This window comes from Cherax quadricarinatus, chromosome 5 (genome assembly GCF_038502225.1).
Source record: "Cherax quadricarinatus isolate ZL_2023a chromosome 5, ASM3850222v1, whole genome shotgun sequence".
NCBI classification, from domain to species: domain Eukaryota; kingdom Metazoa; phylum Arthropoda; class Malacostraca; order Decapoda; family Parastacidae; genus Cherax; species Cherax quadricarinatus.
In genome coordinates, this window is record NC_091296.1 from 1,800,087 (window position 1) to 1,820,045 (window position 19,959).

At 38.0% G+C, this 19,959-nt stretch overlaps 1 protein-coding gene across 1 annotated transcript; it reads left to right on the forward strand.

Moving 5' to 3' along the window:
- The first annotated feature begins 9 nt into the window (after positions 1-9).
- Positions 10-15,518, forward strand: Ublcp1 (Ubiquitin-like domain-containing C-terminal domain phosphatase 1). Its single transcript, XM_070098879.1, has 6 exons — positions 10-307; positions 2,029-2,087; positions 6,910-7,047; positions 13,174-13,347; positions 14,043-14,201; positions 15,110-15,518. Exons 1-6 carry the CDS (start codon positions 157-159, stop codon positions 15,374-15,376), a joined length of 948 nt encoding a protein of 315 aa, XP_069954980.1. The 5' UTR covers positions 10-156; the 3' UTR covers positions 15,377-15,518.
- The last annotated feature ends 4,441 nt before the right edge of the window (positions 15,519-19,959 follow it).

Genomic DNA, 19,959 nt, shown 5'->3' on the forward strand with positions numbered 1-19,959 from the left:
TTGAAAATATTACCCCAAAACACAAGCTTCCTAAAGTAACAACTAGCGAATCATCGAGTTTGAGGACCTGAGAAGACGGAGATCAATGTGAATGCAGTAATCGGCGGTGTTAAATAGGAAATATAGGAAGGAGGCACCACTGCTGCCGCCTCCAGGATGAAGTCTATCACTGTCAAGTGGAATGGCAAGGAGTATGATATTGAGGTGGACGAGTCTGTTATGACGGTCAAGGACTTCAAAGATGCTATTGAGAAGCAGACCTGTGTCAGACCTCACCGCCAGAAGCTGCTTAATCTGAAGCTGAAAGGCAGGTGTCATATTGGGTAAATACCTGGAGGGTGTAGTTCACCATAGTGTTCCCCTCCAGGGAGGTTCCTTGATGCTGGTCAGGGGCTCTTGATCTAGGGAATTTGATCTGTGCTTCGGTTCCCCGAATTAAGCCTGAATACCTTTTATCTGTCCCCCCTCCACAGGTGCTGTATAATCCTATGGGTTTAGCGCTTCCCCGTGATTATAATAATAATAACCATAGTGTTCCTGGTTAATGTATGACTTGTTTATCAACCCTTGATGCCGTTGAGGGGCTCTTGATCCAAGGAATGGGACTTAACTTCCCCTTCCTTGGCTCTAACCTGAATGCCTTCCATTCCCCAGGTGCTGTATGACCCCCTACAAGTTTAGTGCTTCTGTGTATAAAATGAAAATTACTAGTGAATTAATTAGTTTAATTCAGGATTGCTCTTTATGAATCTTGTTATGACTCGGCCGACTTGGCATTAATGATTTGCTATATGTTTTTTTAGATATAAAGTGCCAGTGCCTTGTTAAATTTCGTGCATGTGGTGTACATAATGTTTTCATCGGGGGGGAGTGAATGGGAGAGAGGGAATGAATGGGAGAGAGAGAACAAATGGGTGGGAGAGAGGGAACGAATGGGAGAGAGGGAATGAATGGGAGAGAGGGAACGAATGGGAGAGAGGGAACGAATGGGAGAGAGGGAGCTTAGGGAATGGAAGGGAGGGGGGAGGAGGAAGGAGGGAAGGGAAGAGAGAGGAACTCGACTGATTGTTGTACAGTTTTTTTAATTTCATTGGTAAAAATACATGAAATTGGGTAGGGAATATTACAGTTTGGGAAACCATCTATGAGAAAATGGGTGTCAAGTTTTGTTCACTGAAGGTGCAAACAATTTTCAAAGAGTGCATTAAATTCCTTAGTAAGGGACCTATTGTATTTGCATGTTTTAATCTTGGTCACATTATTCTCATACCTGACCATTTCATGTAAATAAAATGCTGGCACTACTCTTCATGAATTGTCAGGTCATGTTGATAGTTCAACCTCTTTTGAATAATTTTTCTGTTTCAGAGAAAATGGAAAATGCCACCTTCATTTCAGACTCCTTCATTGGCTGAATGTGCTCAGTCTCTCCCTCTTTTCCTCTCTCTCTCTCTGTCATCTTTTATCTCTCCCTCCCTCCCTTGGGGGAAAGATGATAGAAGCACTCTTCATGATTTAATAATAATGCTGTACACTGTATACAAATTAATGTGCATGTATATACTAATTTTTGACCTCCAACTCTCATGGTAGCCATATATGTCTTGACTGTAATATTACTGCTTGTTTGTGAGAATCTTCTATGTATATTGTACTCCATTTACTGCAGCAGGTTCAAAATAATATTTGATTTATGACATAAGAACATAAGAATGGAGGAACACTGCAGAAGGCCTAGTGGTCCATGCAAGGCAGGTCCTTATCAAAACAACCTCTACCTAAAGCTACCCAAGAAATAACTCCCGTACCCACTGACACCAATCAAACATGTAATAGTAATCGTAAAAACAAAATATTGTACACTGCTAATCATTGTGATTTTATCTTGTCTTCACCATGATGCTTTTCCCATCTTATCTTCATTTGTCTTGGAACAGTTACCATAGCAGATTGAAGTACGAGATGGCATAATTTTGTGTTTATAAAGTGTTTGGGAATTTAATAAGTTAAAATAATGCTTTTCTTTAGGAAAAACTCCGGATGATGACACCAAGATGGGAGCAATCAGCCTAAGACCAGGAACAAAGGTAAACAAAAATGTGAAGAAAGACGCTTTTGTACACGGGTGTATTTTTTCTACATCTTGTCGGTATCACCATACCATTTTTCAGTAAACGGAATTGCATCATATTTTACTTTAAATCAGCTTAATAATGCATTGGTGATTTTTATATGGTAATTATTGAGAGGATTACATTTTTTTTTTTTTCATAATTTTATTTTTCAACTGTTTCATTGAATTTTTAATACAGTTTGTGTAGATTTGGGAATTAATGGTTGTTTTATCTGATGCATAATGTAATAAGTGATTACAGAAACAAGTTGGGGAAAGAAGCATTTATTATAAAAGGATGTATAGATTAAATGGCTAATGCAACTAACTCACAATTTGCAGAGGAAATTTTAGAGAAACTAATCATGATTTATAGAAGAAATTTTAGAGAATGTGTCAGTCCTTTTTGAAAGGCACTATCACTATACTGTTTTAGACCTACAAAACATTTAATAAATCTGTTTCTCTTCCTATATTGTACACATTATTTATTTTTCATTTTTGAAGTGCCAAATAATATTATTGCAGTAATAACACCAGGAGGCAGCTCTGATGAAAACTCACACTCACACGAGCTTTTAAATCTCTGCACAAAATTCAATTTAAACCAGCAAATAATAGAGCCTACTAGACTGGAGAATACAGTAGACTTCATCTTCACTAACAATGATGATCTGATAAGAAATGTCACCATATCAAAAACAATATACTCAGATCACAACATAATTGAGGTGCAGACATGTATGCGTGGAGCCCCAGACAGACATAATGAGACTAGTCACGAGGGAGCATTCACCAAATTCAACTTCAATAACAAAAACATAAAGTGGGACCAAGTAAACCAAGTCCTAACCGATATAAGCTGGGAAGATATACTAAGCAACACAGACCCCAACTTATGCCTAGAACAGATTAACTTGGTGGCACTCGATGTATGCACAAGGCTTATTCCTCTAAGAAAAAGGAGGAGTAGATGTAAAATAGAAAGAGACAGGCGCTCTCTTTACAGGCGATGGAAAAGAATAACAGAGCGGCTAAAAGAGGTCAATATATCTGAAATGCGTAGGGAGACACTGGTCAGAGAAATAGCAAGCATCAAACTCAAGCTAAAGGAATCTTATAGGAGTCAGGAATCGCGGGAAGAACTAAAAGCCATAAATGAAATCGAAAGAAACCCAAAGTATTTCTTCTCCTATGCCAAATCAAAGTCAAGAACAACATCCAGTATTGGGCCCCTACTTAAACAAGATGGGTCCTACACAGATGACAGCAAGGAAATGAGTGAGCTACTAAAGTCCCAATATGACTCAGTTTTTAGCAAGCCGCTAACCAGACTGAGAGTCGAAGATCAAAATGAATTTTTTATGAGAGAGCCACAAAATTTGGTTAACACAAGCCTATCCGATGTTATCCTGATGCCAAATGACTTCGAACAGGCGATAAATGACATGCCCATGCACTCTGCCCCAGGGCCAGACTCATGGAACTCCGTGTTCATCAAGAACTGCAAGAAGCCCCTATCACGAGCCTTTTCCATCCTGTGGAGAGGGAGCATGGACATGGGGTAGTCCCACAGTTACTAAAAACAACAGACATAGCCCCACTCCACAAAGGGGGCAGTAAAGCAACAGCAAAGAACTACAGACCGATAGCACTAACATCCCATATCATAAAAATCTTTGAAAGGGTCCTAAGAAGCAAGATCACCACCCATCTAGAAACCCATCAGTTAGACAACCCAGGGCAACATGGGTTTAGAACAGGTCGCTCCTGTCTGTCTCAACTATTGGATCACTACGACAAGGTCCTAAATGCACGAGAAGATAAAAAGAATGCAGATGTAATATATACAGACTTTGCAAAAGCCTTCGACAAGTGTGACCATGGCATAATAGCACACAAAATGCGTGCTAAAGGAATAACAGGAAAAGTCGGTCGATGGATCTATAATTTCCTCACTAACAGAACACAGAGAGTAGTCGTCAACAGAGTAAAGTCCGAGGCAGCTATGGTGAAAAGCTCTGTTCCACAAGGCACAGTACTCGCTCCCATCTTGTTCCTCATCCTCATATCCGACATAGACAAGGATGTCAGCCACAGCACCGTGTCTTCCTTTGCAAATGACACCCGAATCTGCATGACAGTGTCTTCCATTGCAGACACTGCAAGGCTCCAGGCGGACATCAACCGAATCTTTCAGTGGACTGCAGAAAACAATATGAAGTTCAACGATGAGAAATTTCAATTACTCAGATGTGGTAAGCACGAGGAAATTAAATCTTCATCAGAGTACAAAACAAATTCTGGCCACAAAATAGAGCGAAACACCAACGTCAAAGACCTGGGAGTGATCATGTCGGAGGATCTCACCTTCAAGGACCATAACATTGTATCAATCGCATCTGCTAGAAAAATGACAGGATGGATAATGAGAACCTTCAAAACTAGGGAGGCCAAGCCCATGATGACAGTCTTCAGGTGACTTGTTCTATCTAGGCTGGAATATTGCTGCACACTAACAGCACCTTTCAAGGCAGGTGAAATTGCTGACCTAGAAAATGTACAGAGAACCTTCACGGCGCGCATAACGGAGATAAAACACCTCAATTACTGGGAGTGCATGAGGTTCCTAAAACTGTATTCCCTGGAACGCAGGAGGGAGAGATACATGATTATATACACCTGGAAAATCCTAGAGGGACTAGTACCGAACTTGCACACGAAAATCACTCACTACGAAAGCAAAAGACTTGGCAGACGATGCAACATACCCCCAATGAAAAGCAGGGGTGTCACTAGCACGTTAAGAGACCATACAATAAGTGTCAGGGGCCCGAGACTATTCAACTGCCTCCCAGCATACATAAGGGGGATTACCAACAGACCCCTGGCAGTCTTCAAGCTGGCACTGGACAAGCACCTAAAGTCGGTTCCTGACCAGCCGGGCTGTGGCTCGTACGTTGGTTTGCGTGCAGCCAGCAGCAACAGCCTGGTTGATCAGGCTCTGATCCACCAGGAGGCCTGGTCACAGACCGGGCCGCGGGGGCGTTGACCCCCGGAACTCTCTCCAGGTAAACTCCAGGTATCATTAAATGAACTTAGCATTAATCAGCCCATCCTCCTAAGCAACAATCATAATTCTGACTGTTTATAAATCATTATTTTTGCTTGGGTTTGATGTAGTTAGGTTAGATTACTGTTCAATAAATAACATGTCACAGCACTACTAAGTGAATTTGTAGTGCAGGTGAAAAATAAAATGCTGGGGGAACAGAAAGCATAGACCAACTAAAAGTCGACCTTCTTATTTACCTTATTAACACTACATTTATTGACATTCAGGTATTATAATTAGTTAATTTTGATTGCTTGATGACAGTCTAACCTAACCTAATAACATAAATCAAGAATTTTGAAGAAAAGCTGTATGTGGGAAAATCCACATAGAATTTGTGAGGAGTTGCAGTAATAGATTTGTTCTGCATAATGTGAAGTCTTTTACAGGTCCATATCCCTTTATCCGAAATTCTGAAATTCAAAAAGTTTCGAGAACCGAAGTTTTTTCTTGGAGTGTGGAGTGTCAGTCATCTCTACATAATTCCAACGCCGCAACATGGTGGCATGACCCAGCACTGACATCCAGAGTGGCAGGCATCAGTTGTGCCTCATCGCTTGTAGTGTTCACACGTGCGTCTGCTGTTTGCTGATATTTTGTTTTTGCCTTTTATTTTGTGACTGTGTTTAATGCTTGGAAGGATGTTGATAAATCAACATTAACAAATGCTTGGCACAGACTCTGGCCTAAAACGATATTTGATGTAAACGAGCCTACAGATGAAGACTGAAGGATTTCGTGTCACTGATGAGAAGAAAATGATATCAAACCTCATAACTTACGCTGAAAGTTTATCGGATGAAAGTGTTAATAAGTTACAGGAAGCTGACATCAAAGAAATGCTGAACATTGATAATGATGCACCTGTTGTGCATATTTTGAGTGATGGTGAAATTACTGAAATAGTGTTAAATGCAAATAAACATGAGAACAGCAGTGATGATGATGACATTGTGAAGACAGGTGAAAAAGTCCCCATAGACGATATAGTGAAAATGTGTGATCAGTGAACTGCTGGCCTTAAATAATGCACATTTATCAATGAGCAAGAGATTATAGCAATTTACTCAGTTTAAGAGAGATTGGTTAGACAAACCTATGTTAATAAGACAGATGACACTTGAAGAAGTCTTTAAAAATGCAGTCTGTCAATCATCTTGAGAATCATGTTCCTGGTCTATAATTATCCCATTATTTCATTTATCAATATATTACTCTATAAATAAACCATAGTAGTATTTGTAGTCTTTATTTATCCCACTTAGCGCGAGTATTCATACGTTTTTGCTGCAGTGTTAATGTTTGATTATGGGGTACTGCCCTTGACCCCACCTTAATTTGAAATTTGAAAAATTCTGAAATTTGAAATATGACTGGCCCCAAGGGTTTCGGATAAAGGATGTGGACCTGTACAAAAAAATACCAAACAATGCAAAGAAATACAAAATAGTTTACAGCAAAGTTCTGGCAAGGTTATGTTTGTTTGGTCGAGTGCTAAGCTTTGTTTGAGTAGGGAGGTGTTTGAGTATCAAGGTTCCACTGAATGTAGCGGATGGGGGATAGAGCCTTTATCACTTGTTGAACCATAGGGGTTTAATGATTCATTTTAATATATCACACATATTATGCAGACAGTATTATTAGTAATTATGAGACCATTTTTATATAAACCATTTTACAGATAATGATGATGGGTTCCTTAGAGGCTAGTGTTGAGGAAGCTCAGCGTATTCCAGATGACTTGCCTCCGGTCATAAATGATCTCGACATTGAAGAGGAAGAAGTAGCTATTGAGAATCGCTCTGAGTACTTACAGAAAGTAAGTCTTTATTATTTTCAAAATTAATAAGCTTGTTCTTTTTCAGATTTATGGTCAGTGGTGAGATTAGACAGTAACAATAAAGAATTGTAAATAGTAATAAATCCATATTTTAATGCACCAACCATCTTCCACTGAAGCAGAGTGAGCTAAAAAGAAAAATGAAAATTTTTCTTCTTACATTTAGTAATTTATAAAAGAGAAGGGGTTACTAGCCCCTTGTTCCTGGTATTTTAGTTACCTCTTATGACATGCATGACTTACGGAGGAAGGATTCTGTTTATACTAAATACAAAACACCGATATGAAAAACAGTACAGAATGGGTCACATAACCAGAGACCAAACAAAACGTTACTCGTCAATCCTAACCAGCCTGATAAGAAGGGCAAAAAAACTGTGTTATGAGAACAGATTATCCAACTTACGAGGTGATATAAAAAAGACCTGGAAGACCCTATCAGAAATTCTGGGAACAAAAAAGATATCACGAAATAGCAAAATAAAATTAGCAAAATCAGATGAACCCCAACTCCCACCAACAGAAACAGCAAACAGACTCAATGATTTCTTCTCCACTATAGGACAAAACCTTGCCAATAAAATCCCAAGCTCAGATACCCCACCAAATGACTACCTCACTGGCAACTACCCGAACACACTGTTCCTAGCTCCGACTAACCCATACGAAGTCTCCCTTATTATCAACGCACTAAAAAACAAGGCAAGAGATTTAAATACCACCCTTTACAAAAAAGCGTCACAAGTACTATCACCAATCATTGCAACACTCTTTAACAAATCCATTGAATCCTCCACCTTCCCTACAGTTCTCAAAATAGCAAGGGTCACCCCGATCCATAAAGGAGGAGACCAAACAGAGTTGAATAACTATAGGCCAATATCCAATTTACACCCTCTCTCAAAAATCTTCGAAAAATTAATTCATAAACGAATCTACTCCTACCTCATCTCCCAAAACATTCTCAACCCCTGCCAATTTGGATTCTGGCCTAATAAAAATACTAATGATGCTATTATACACATGCTAGAACATATATACACTGCAATAGAGAAAAAAGAAGTCCCATTGGGGATCTTCATTGACTTACGTAAAGCTTTTGATACAGTTGACCATGACTTGCTCCACGTAAAATTGTCACACTATGGTATTAGAGGGCACTCCCTCAACTACCTCAAGTCATACCTCAGCAACAGAAGCCAATATGTGTATGCAAATGGGGCAAGCTCTTCCGCTCAACCAATTACAGTTGGTGTCCCACAGGGAAGTGTCCTTGGCCCTCTTCTCTTTCTCCTATACATAAATGACCTACCAAATGCTTCGCAATTACTCAAACCCACACTTTTTGCAGATGACACTACATACGTCTTCTCTCACCCGAGCCCAGTCACGCTAGCCAATACTGTAAACACCGAATTACAGAAAATATCTACCTAGATGAGGACTAACAAACTTACACTAAACATTGACAAAACCTACTTCATTCAGTTTGGTAACAGAGCTACAGATGTACCTCTTAACATAACAATAAACAGATCACCTATCACAAAGCTAACAGAGGGAAAATTCTTAGGAATCCACCTTGATAATAGACTCAAATTTCATACACATATACAACAAATTTCTAAGAAAATTTCCAAGACTGTAGGCATACTATCGAAGATACGGTACTATGTTCCACAGTCAGCCCTCCTGGCCCTTTGTCACTCAATTATTTACCCCTATCTCACCTATGGAACTTGTGCATGGGGCTCAACAACAATTAACTATCTCAGACCACTAATTACCCAACAAAAGGCTGCAGTTAGAATGATAACAAATTCTCACTACAGGCAGCACACTCCACCAATATTCAAAACACTCAACCTACTCACCATACAAAACATCCATACTTATTACTGCACCTATTACATACATAGAACACTTAACTCTGATATTAACCCTCCCCTCAAACATCTCCTTGCCAACCTCAACAGAACACATGACCATAACACAAGGCACAGATCACTCTTTAATGTTCCTTGTGTCCATCTCACGCTATGCAAAAACTCAATGCACATAAAAGGCCCTAAAATCTGGAATTCATTACCTGTAAATATAAAAGAAACACTACCTGTTTATAAATTCAAGTCTCTTCTCAAAGATCACTTACTCACTCAAAACCAAATAAATACTGAATAACTGAACCTTATAAATTGTATATCCTATATGTTACTCACAATTATATCACACAAATGTTAAACCTAGGACCCAATCTAACTTTGTTATTTTTTTAAATACACTACCTAACAGAATACTCCATTCGACTGAATGTACAGCAATGCATGCAACCATATGACCTGTCTTTGTAATACTCATTTGTGCTTTATAGTTATCTGTTTACAATAATGTTTTATCACTGATTTCATCATTGCTTAGTTAATCTTAAGTTAATTTTAAGCCAGCCCGTAATGCTATGCATATAAGTGGCTTTGGCATGCTGCTCTTACCTGTATTTTTTTGTACCTCAGTATGTATGCTAAAATTACTAAATAAATAAATAAATAAATAAAAAAGGTAATACATGTACTGTATATAAAACCAAAAATGTCTCCTTTCTGCATGAAGCCCATATTATACACAGGATTTAAGGCTACATTGCTGAAGCCTTATTATCCTGCTTTCTTTATACATAATGGCATACCCTTCAAAAGTATGCCATGATGCTAATGAGGGCTCTTGTTGCAAGGAATTGGAGCTACCGTCTTTTTTTTTTTTTTTTTTTTTTTTTTTTCTTCATCAGATCTGATTCCATCCATTCACCAGGTGCTGTACAACACCTATAGGTTTAGTGCTTCCTCATGAACATAATAATCTATTGTTGTCTGTTATTGTGACATTAATGTTTTTACAAAGCAGAAGTGTTATAAGTAGAGTATATGGAGAGTAAAAGAAAGGTGAAGAGAGTGGTGAGAGAGTGTAAAAGGAGAGCAGATGATAGAGTGGGAGAGGCACTGTCAAGAAATTTTAATGAAAATAAGAAAAAATTTTGGAGTGAGATAAACAAGTTAAGAAAGCCTAGGGAACGAATGGATTTGTCAGTTAAAAACAGAGCAGGGGAGTTAGTAGATGGGGAGATGGAGGTATTGGGTAGATGGCAAGAATATTTTGAGGAACTTTTAAATGTCGACGAACAAAGGGAGGCGGTAATTTCATGCACTGACAAGGGAGGTATACCATCTTTTAGGAGTGAAGAAGAGCAGGATGTGAATATGGGGGAGGTGTGTGAGGCATTACATAAAATGAAAGGGGGTAAAGCAGCTGGAACTGACAGGATCATGACAGAAATGTTAAAAGCAGGGGGGCATATAGTGTTGGAGTGGTTGGTATTTTTGTTTAATAAATGTATGAAAGAGGGGAAGGTACCTAGGGATTGGCAGAAAGCGTGTATAGTCCCTTTATATAAAGGGAAGGGGGACAAAAGAGATTTGTAAAAATTATAAAGGAATAAGTTTACTGAGTATACCAGGAAAAGTGTACGGTAAGGTTATTATTGAAAGAATTAGAGGTAAGACAGAATGTAGGATTGCGGATGAGCAAGGAGGTTTTAGAGTGGGTAGGGGATGTGTAGATCAAGTGTTTACATTGAAGCATATCTTTTTTTTTTTTTCAACAAGTCAGCCGTCTCCCACCGAGGCAGGGTGACACATATGTGAGCAGTATTTAGATAAAGGTAGGGAAGTTTTTATTGCATTTATGGATTTAGAAAAGGCATGTGATAGAGTGGATAGGGGAGCAATGTGGCAGATGTTGCAAGTGTATGGAATAGGTGGTAAGTTACTAAATGCTGTAAAGAGTTTTTATGAGGATAATGAGGCTCAGGTTAGGGTGTGTAGAAGACAGGGAGACTACTTCCCGGTAAAAGTAACTTAGTCTTAGACAGGGATGTGTAATGTCACCATGGTCGTTTAATATATTTATAGATGGGGCTGTAAAAGAAGTAAATGCTAGGGTGTTCGGGAGAGGGGTGGGATTAAATTATGGGGAATCAAATACAAAATGGGAATTGACACAGTTACTTTTTGCTGATGATACTGTACTTATGGGAGATTCTAAAGAAAAATTGCAAAGGCTAGTGGACGAGTTTGGGAGTGTGTGTAAAGGTAGAAAGTTGAAAGTGAACATAGAAAAGAGTAAGGTGATGAGGGTATCAAATGATTTAGATATAGAAAAATTGGATATCAAATTGGGGAGGAGGAGTATGGAAGAAGTGAATGTTTTCAGATATTTGGGAGTTGAAGTGTCGGCGGATGGATTTTTGAAGGATGAGGTTAATCGTAGAATTGATGAGGGAAAAAAGGTGAGTGGTGCATTGAGGTATATGTGGAGACAAAAAAACGTTATCTATGGAGGCAAAGAAGGGAATGTATGAAAGTATAGTAGTTCCAACACTCTTATATGAGTGTGAAGCTTGGGTTGTAAATGCTGCAGCGAGGAGGCGGTTGGAGTCAGTGGAGATGTCCTGTCTAAGGGCAATGTGTGGTGTAAATATTATGCAGAAAATTCAAAGTGTGGAAATTAGGAGAGGGTGTGGAGTTAATAAAAGTATTAGTCAGAGGGCTGAAGAGGGGTTGTTGAGGTGGTTTGGTCATTTAGAGAGAATGGATCAAAGTAGAATGACATGGAGAGCATATAAATCTGTAGGGGAAGGAAGGCGGGGTAGGGGTCATCCTCGGAAAGGTTGGAAGGAGGGGGGTAAAGGAGGTTTTGTGGGCGAGGGGCTTGGACTTCCAGCAAGCATGTGTGAGCGTGTTCGATAGGAGTGAATGGAGACGAATGGTACAGTGGACCCCCGCCTTACGATGGCATCGCGTTATGTTAAATCCACCATACGATACATTTTAACGCAAAAATTTTGCCTCTCCTCATGCTAAAAAACTCGCCTTTCGTGATTCGTCCAGGACGCGTCCCACGTGTGGCCTCAGCACCAGTGTTTACAAGCCAGCCAGTGCAGTCGCATCTACGCATACATTCGGTACATTTTACATTATTCCAGTGTTTTTAGTGCTTGTAACTGCAAAATAAGTCAAATGGACCCCGAGAAAGCTTCTAGTGCCATCCCTGTGGTAAAAAAGGTGAGAATTAGTATGGAATTGAAAAAAGAGATTAAGGAAATGTGTGCAAAGTGGCTTGAAGTGCAAACCTTTATGGATGAAAATCACCCTCACACAGCTATTGCAAGCCGTGCTGGTGACTATTGCAACTACAATGTTGTGAACCATTTTAGACAAATCATAAAGGAACGAGAGGTACAGAGCTCTGTGGACAGATCTGTTGTGCGCCAGAGGTCCAGTGACTCTCAAGCTGGTCCTAGTGGCATGAAAAGAAGGGAAGTATCCCCAGAAAAGGACTTGATAAATCAAGTCCTAATGGAAGGGGATTCCCCTTCTAAACAATAACAACTTCCACACACTCCCCTCCTCCCATCCCATCAATCATCACCAGATCTTCAATAAAGGTAAGTGTCATGTATTCTATTCTTAGCAGAGTATTAACTGTGCATGTCTTCTTCAGTTTGTGTGTATTAAAATTAATATTTCATGTGGTAAATTTTTTTTCATGCTTTGGGGTGTCTTGCACGGATTAATTTGATTTCCATTATTTCTTATGGGGAAAATTAATTCGCCTTACGATAATTTCGGCATACGATGAGCTCTCAGGAACGGATTAATATCGTAAGGCGGGGGTCCACTGTATTTGGCACCTGACAAGCTGTTGGAGTGTGAGCAGGGTAATATTTAGTGAAGGGATTCAGGGAAACCGGTTATTTTTACATAACCGGACTTGAGTCCTGGAAATGAGAAGTACAATGCCTGCACTTTAAAGGAGGGGTTCGGGATATTTGCAGTTTGGAGGGATATGTTGTGTATCTTTATACGTATATGCTTCTGAACTGTTGTATTCTGGGCACCTCTACAAAAACAGTGATTATTGAATGATGATGAAAGTATTTTCTTTTGGGGGATTTTCTTTCTTTTTGGGTCAGCCTGCCTCGGTGGGAGATGGCCGACTTGTTGAAAAAAAAAAAATTCACTCCGTAGAGTAAGTTATCATTCTGTACTCTAGGTTGAGAAACGAGTCAAGGAATATGAAGTGAAGATCTTGAATGAAATGCGGCCCGGGAAGAAGTTGCTCGTACTGGATATCGACTATACCCTGTTTGATCATCGGTCAACAGCTGAGACGGGGGCAGAGCTTATGAGGCCATTTCTTCATGAGTTTCTCACCTCAGCTTACAAAGTAAATGCAGCACAGAAAATGATCACACATGGAAGTTCTCTTTCAATACAGTAATGATTTTTTTTTAGGTTATTTTCAATAATTTTCTTTTTATTTTGTTATTAATTAATTTAGCACATGAAAATTAAAATATAAATGATCAGTGTTACATGTGGAGGTAGTTTGTTTCAATTCTGTATTCATCTGAAGTGAAAAGAATTATTTAATGTTCTAACAACTGAAATATATCAGCAAAAAATGATAGTACTTTGAAATCATATGCACTCAGTATTATAGAGTCGGTTCATATACAGTATTTTGCAGTTATGTACACCAAGAGGTTATTGTAATGTTATTTCACATGTATTTTTGAGTTGTACGCCTGTAGAGTATGTAAAGTAAAAGGACACAAGTGCAACTAATGTGACATTTTTATTGTGGCAACATTTCGCTCTCCAGGAGCTTTGTCAAGCTCCTGGAGAGTGAAATGTTGCCACAATAAAAATGTCACATTAGTTGCACTTGTGTCCTTTTACTTTACATATTGTCAGTAATTCTACCAACTTTATTACAACCTATAGAGTACTGTAACGTTAGCTCATGCATGTAAGTTCTTTTATATCTGTGCAGGGTATTAATTATTATGGAACCTTCAGTTGCAATATTTCTTTTATAATCGAAAACTGGATTTACTGACTTTTGAGTACTTTTTTCAGAATTACGATATTGTGATCTGGTCTGCCACAAGCATGAAATGGATTGAAGAGAAGATGAAGCTCCTGGGAGTGTCAACTCACCCAGAGTATAAGATTACCTTTTATCTTGACTCTCTTGCCATGATCACTATAGAGACTCAGAAATATGGTGTCATAGAGGTGAGTATGACACAAGGTTGCGCCACTCTTATACTAGGAGCGGTGGAGGCTCGTTGTCGGCTAATCTTGTCTCGGTCTGCATAACCATAATATAATAATAATAATATAATATCTTTATTTACTACAAGTAGTGTTGTACATGTATAAGGTATACAGGCCTAGCTGACATCAATGACATACTACTGTATAGAAAGCCCCTTGTTATGCAGAACATTTTGGGCAAATTAGGTGGGGTTTGTCCCAGGATGCAGCCCACACCAGTTGATTAATACCCAGGTACCCATTTTACTGATGGGTGAACATAGACAACTGGTGTAAGGAAACACGTCCGATGTTTCCACCCCTTCGCTGGGAATTGATCCCGGACTCTCACCATGTGAAGCGAGAGCTTTTGCCACCAGGCCACTGGGCACCGTGGCTTTCTGCATGCATAACCATGGGCTTTCTTCATGAGCAACTTTATACCTCCGATTGCTTAGTTATAGAACAGTTTTGACGTGCTAATAAAGTTTTGTAAGTAGGAAAGTTATCAATGAAAACTAAAGAAAATTTATTACTAAAATGTTTATTAAGATTAGGGAAGTACATATTTTAGTGTTTTAAAAAATTTTAAGTAAAAATAAATGATTGTTGCTTTTTAGCTGTCCATAAATGATTATGGCTTTTTAAATGTTGATAGTGTTTAGCATTAATATCAGAATGCCTCATGTACAGTATTTCAATTTTGTCCAATTAATGAAAAATTAAATTTTTGGCAAATTTTGATTTTTATATAACCATACTGTACTTTAATTCCCATTTAGAGTAGGCTAGTATATTGCTGTTACATACAGTTATTTATACTTCACTGTTTCTTTAATATGTAGTTCTTAATGATTAACGCAATCATCATTCATTTTCTTCTTCAGGTGAAGCCTCTGGGAGTCATATGGGGAAAATACAAACACTATACACAACAGAACACTATAATGTTTGATGACCTACGGCGAAATTTCCTGATGAATCCACAGAATGGACTGAAGATTCGAGCTTTCCGGCAGGCTCACCAGAACCGAGCCACTGACCGTGAATTACTGCGTCTGGCAGCCTACTTGGAGGACATTGCTCAGCTATCTGATATTTCTGCTCTCAATCACAGTAAATGGGAGCATTATCGTAAAGATGGCTATAACTGACCCACCACACTAAATGCCGATGAGCGCTCGGGCTAGTCGTTACAGGATGACATGCTTTGCCTATCCTCTGTCACGGCAACACAGATGAGATCTCTTATTACTTATTCATTGGTGTATATAAACTGAATATAAAATAAAATTTAAAGCTTTGCCAGTAGTTGCAATACAGTTGCGTGCGGCAACCAGCTGTTGATGCTCACAAGTCACATCAATATAAGTTTCATACATTACAGCCTATAAATTATATCATCCGTATGTAGCATTGCAAACTCTCACTAATTATCATTGTTATCCTCTAGTTCAGTATTTTTATTTTATTATATTTATTATTACTCCAAAATTTTTATATGAAATATTGAATCCATTTGGTAAGATAAAAACCATGCTACATTGCAATAATTATATTGGAAATAAATTAGTTTGTGCACTATATAATAAAAAATAAATCATTAACATTGTGCAATAAAATAAGTCACTGAAGTACAGTAATTAAGTCACTGATAATAAATACTTAGGTACACTAATTCTTTTTTGTTAGTCATGTAACTTTTTTTTATAAGCAAAGAGACTCGACAAAATAAAACACATATAAGAGAAGCATTATTATAGATGGAAACTTCATATTTGGATTTTCATAGAGAAGAGGGATATTCACGTAAGCAGATGTTAGATTATCTGTATATAGAAAGGATGAAAAATTAGCCAGCCATGGCACCCCTGCACTTCCATTTGACTCACTTGAACGGGGTTGTCTCACCATGGCAATATTTTTGTGGCAGTAGACTGTTTATTTACGAGTAATATACGGTGTACACTATCAGATGCTCTCGTGTCTGACATGTACATATTCGAATCAGCAGTCTGGTCATCCAGAGATTACCAACCCAGTATGTGTATGCATGGGGTTCTCTTTCTACCCTCTGTAGAGTAGAGGATAGCATGCTGGTCTGATGGCCAGAATGCAGTTTGGAATCTTGATCACTTCTTAAGAAAAGGTCTCCTATAATGTTGTACACCAGCTTATGCTCTTGTATCATTATGTTGTACACCACCTCGAAGATCTCATGTAATGCACACTATCCCATGCTCATGTCCACACACCATATGCCAGTGCTTGTTCTCATTAAACTCATTGAACTTAGTGCTTGTTCTTATCAAACACATTATTCACCTCCAAATAAATCTCATGTAGTATTGTTTACCTTTATGTGTACATCATATTTTTGTCATCACATTATATAGAACCATGTAGATATCATTAGTATTATTATATTCATGGGGAAGCACTAATCTGTTGGGTCATAATATCTGGGGACTGGGAGGAGTGGGTGTAATCAGGTTTGATCCACCTTCAAGGCACCACTTAAAGAGTCATAGATGTTATGTCATACACACTGTACACCAGCGCATGCTCTCATCACACAGTATTAACATGTGTCCTTCCTCTCACCATACACACTTAACATGAGCACAGGCTCTCACCTACTTCTTGATTGTTTGACAAGTATCACATTTCCTGTACTTTTTTATTTAGTATGAACTGTTAAACCCACGTGGATTATTCAGCACAAGAAGTGGAGGTTCGATCCTCCGTCTGTTAACAGAAAGATGGGCATGCTACATACCTAACCATTGACTACCTGCTTTAAACATTCATTCATCAACAGATGGCCATCATCCTGTCCAGTAGGATTAGTTCAATGTCTTTTCTCTTCCAGATATTTCTTAACACCACATTTCTCCACACACTGAAATCTTTTATTTTTCTTCCTGACTCTTTTCATATGTAAGCCTTTGTACTTCATTCTTAGTTCTCTTTTTCTGTATCTTTTCTCATTCTTCTTTATTCATATGTTTTGTTTCCTGTTGTTCATGTTTAAGTGTGCTTAATATTACACTGTTAAATCATGTAAATAATAGATTTGGTTCATAGTATATTTTATGTGATTCATATTTTAAATGTTATTATACAACATATATCTAATATAATAGATTGCATTCTTTACATTGTTTAGCACCATATTATATTTAACATTGGATTAACAAAATCTTATCAAATGTTTAAATGTGAATACTCCTTTCCCAATACAGTACTGTAAATTACTATTTCCAGAACAGTGCAATGTAAATATTTCAAATCACACTACTGTCTATGCCAGTAAAATAGAGCAGCACACAGTCATATTATATATACAGTATTACATATACATTATGAAAAATTTCACAAGACTAGTGAAATTGAAAATTATAGCACTTTTTTCCCCCAATTTCTGGGGGAACATAAGTAACCCTTATTTGGGATAAATGTTATGCAGTACTGTACCTTGCTTTTATATTGTAGAACAGCAGGATGGTCTCTGGATTCATTCCAGTCTATCAAGACACTTTTTCCTCCTTTCTGTATTTATCCTTGAAACAGCTCTTCCTGTTTATTGTGACTTCATTTTCTTGAATATATATACAATTCATTAGTGCAAGCCTTTGTTGTATGGGGTTATATGCCGGATAACATGTATTTATATCCTTTCATTGTATATACTACTTAAAAACATTAGTTTTCATGGTCTTTACACTTTGACAAAATAGTCCTTAACTGTACTGAAGTACAGTACAATATACATTTTATTTCCTGTGTAACTGTAGGTACTGTGGTGTTTTGTACACTGGTGTGGAGATGTCAGCTGATACAATTGTTTTGAAGTCTAAGGACAGTGCCTGGACTTACAGTTTATAAAAAATCTTAATACCAAGGAGTGTAGTTACTCCTGCTACGTCAACAAGTGGTTGGGTATTCATGTTTGCCGTGAATCACTATCAGAATCCTTTTGATAAAAAATTACTTTTTGTTTTGTACAGTCTTGACACTTTCACAAAAATGTGAAGTGTATGATAGAAAACCACTATTAATGAAGAAAACAAGTATCATGTAATATGACATGGCATAGCCAGCTAAAGTGAAGAAGATAAGACATGGCATAGCCAGCTAAAGTGAAGAAGATAAGAGTCGTTATAACTCTTTTTGAAGACTTGTCAGCTAGGGTGAACATTACACAAGGCCACAAGATAATAATATGGGTTATTTGTGAATACAATAGTGGTTTTTCAGTTAATTAAAATTTTTTTTTAACACGCTGGCTGTCTCTCGCCAAGGCAGGGTAACACCCCCGCCCCCCACCCCCCAAAAAAAAATTCTTTTTACATTTAGTAATTTATAACAGAGAAGGGGTTATTAGCCCCTTGCTCCCGGCATTTTAGTCGCCTCTTACGACATGCATGGCTTATGGAGGAAAAATTCTTCTCCACTTCCCTATGGAAGTATTTAGCTTAAATTTGATTGTATCATTAGTTTTTTTAGGCATATTTGTTAATATGAATATAGATAGTGTTCATTTTATTTGAATTACGCTTATTAGTTGTCTCTCTTGCAGGTCACGCATGTTATCTGAAACTTGTTACTGTATTTTGAAAGGCTATATACATTGTATGATGCTGATACCATTATGGTATAAGAGGGGCACAGTATTAATTTTTAGTTCATTTCCTTAAGCTCAGATGCCAAAAGCACTGTGTAAGTGTCACTGATGCTATACACACATTTAGTCATAAGCAGATGAATGTCTAAAAGCTTGGTGTCAGAGGATGCCATTTAACACTCAGATCCTAGCAGTTGTGACATTTAACTCTCTCATATCCTAGCAGTCATGACATTTAACACTCATATCCTAGCAGTCATGACATTTAATACTCAGACCCTAGCAGTCATGACATTCTGTGTTATCAGTGATATTATTGTCAGTGCTGTCTGAGATACTGTTGGCCTTACATGAGGTTGGCTTGCTTATATGTGATGTTAGCTGGACTAAAGCAGGCATTTTCCAAACTTTCCATTTTGAATGGAAAGCTAGGTTTAGCTGCAAGACTGAGGTGTTTGTTCCATCTGTATCTGCCCAAAGACAGTCTTCCTTGCTCTTGGCATATAGTGTCCGCTTCATATTAAACGTGACTTCAACATTTAGAGAACAGGACAAGACATTTTGTGATTGAAGATACTCTACTTTAAAAAAAAAATGTTGGAGAGGTTCCTATAATTATGATGGTAGTGAGAGACAGCAAAGAAAGCTGGTAGCCAAGGAGCATCACAGCTGGATGACCTGAGATTGGAGGCAAGTGACTGACAGGCATATTTGAATGGCATTAGCATCAGACAACATACTTTTTCTTTAATAAAGCTGCTGCTGATGTATTGGTATATACAAATGTAACTGACTGTCTTGAAAAGAATTAAATTACACACAGCTTGGATTTGCCTTTTGAAATAAAGCTACTGCTTTAATATAGCATTATGAATGTAAGGGTATGTCAAAGTATTTGTGTTTTACCTGATCATATTGCAACAAAGCACAGTGTCCCTTGCTTTATGTGGTAGGTGTTCAGGGCAGCTGTAGCAATCAGCTAGATCAACTCTTTTTCATTATAGGAATTTTTATGAAGTTTTGGGAACCACAGTGGTCACATAAGAGCATATTTATATTACACATAGGGAGTTACTAGTAGAAATGAGGCACCATATAAAAAAGAATTTG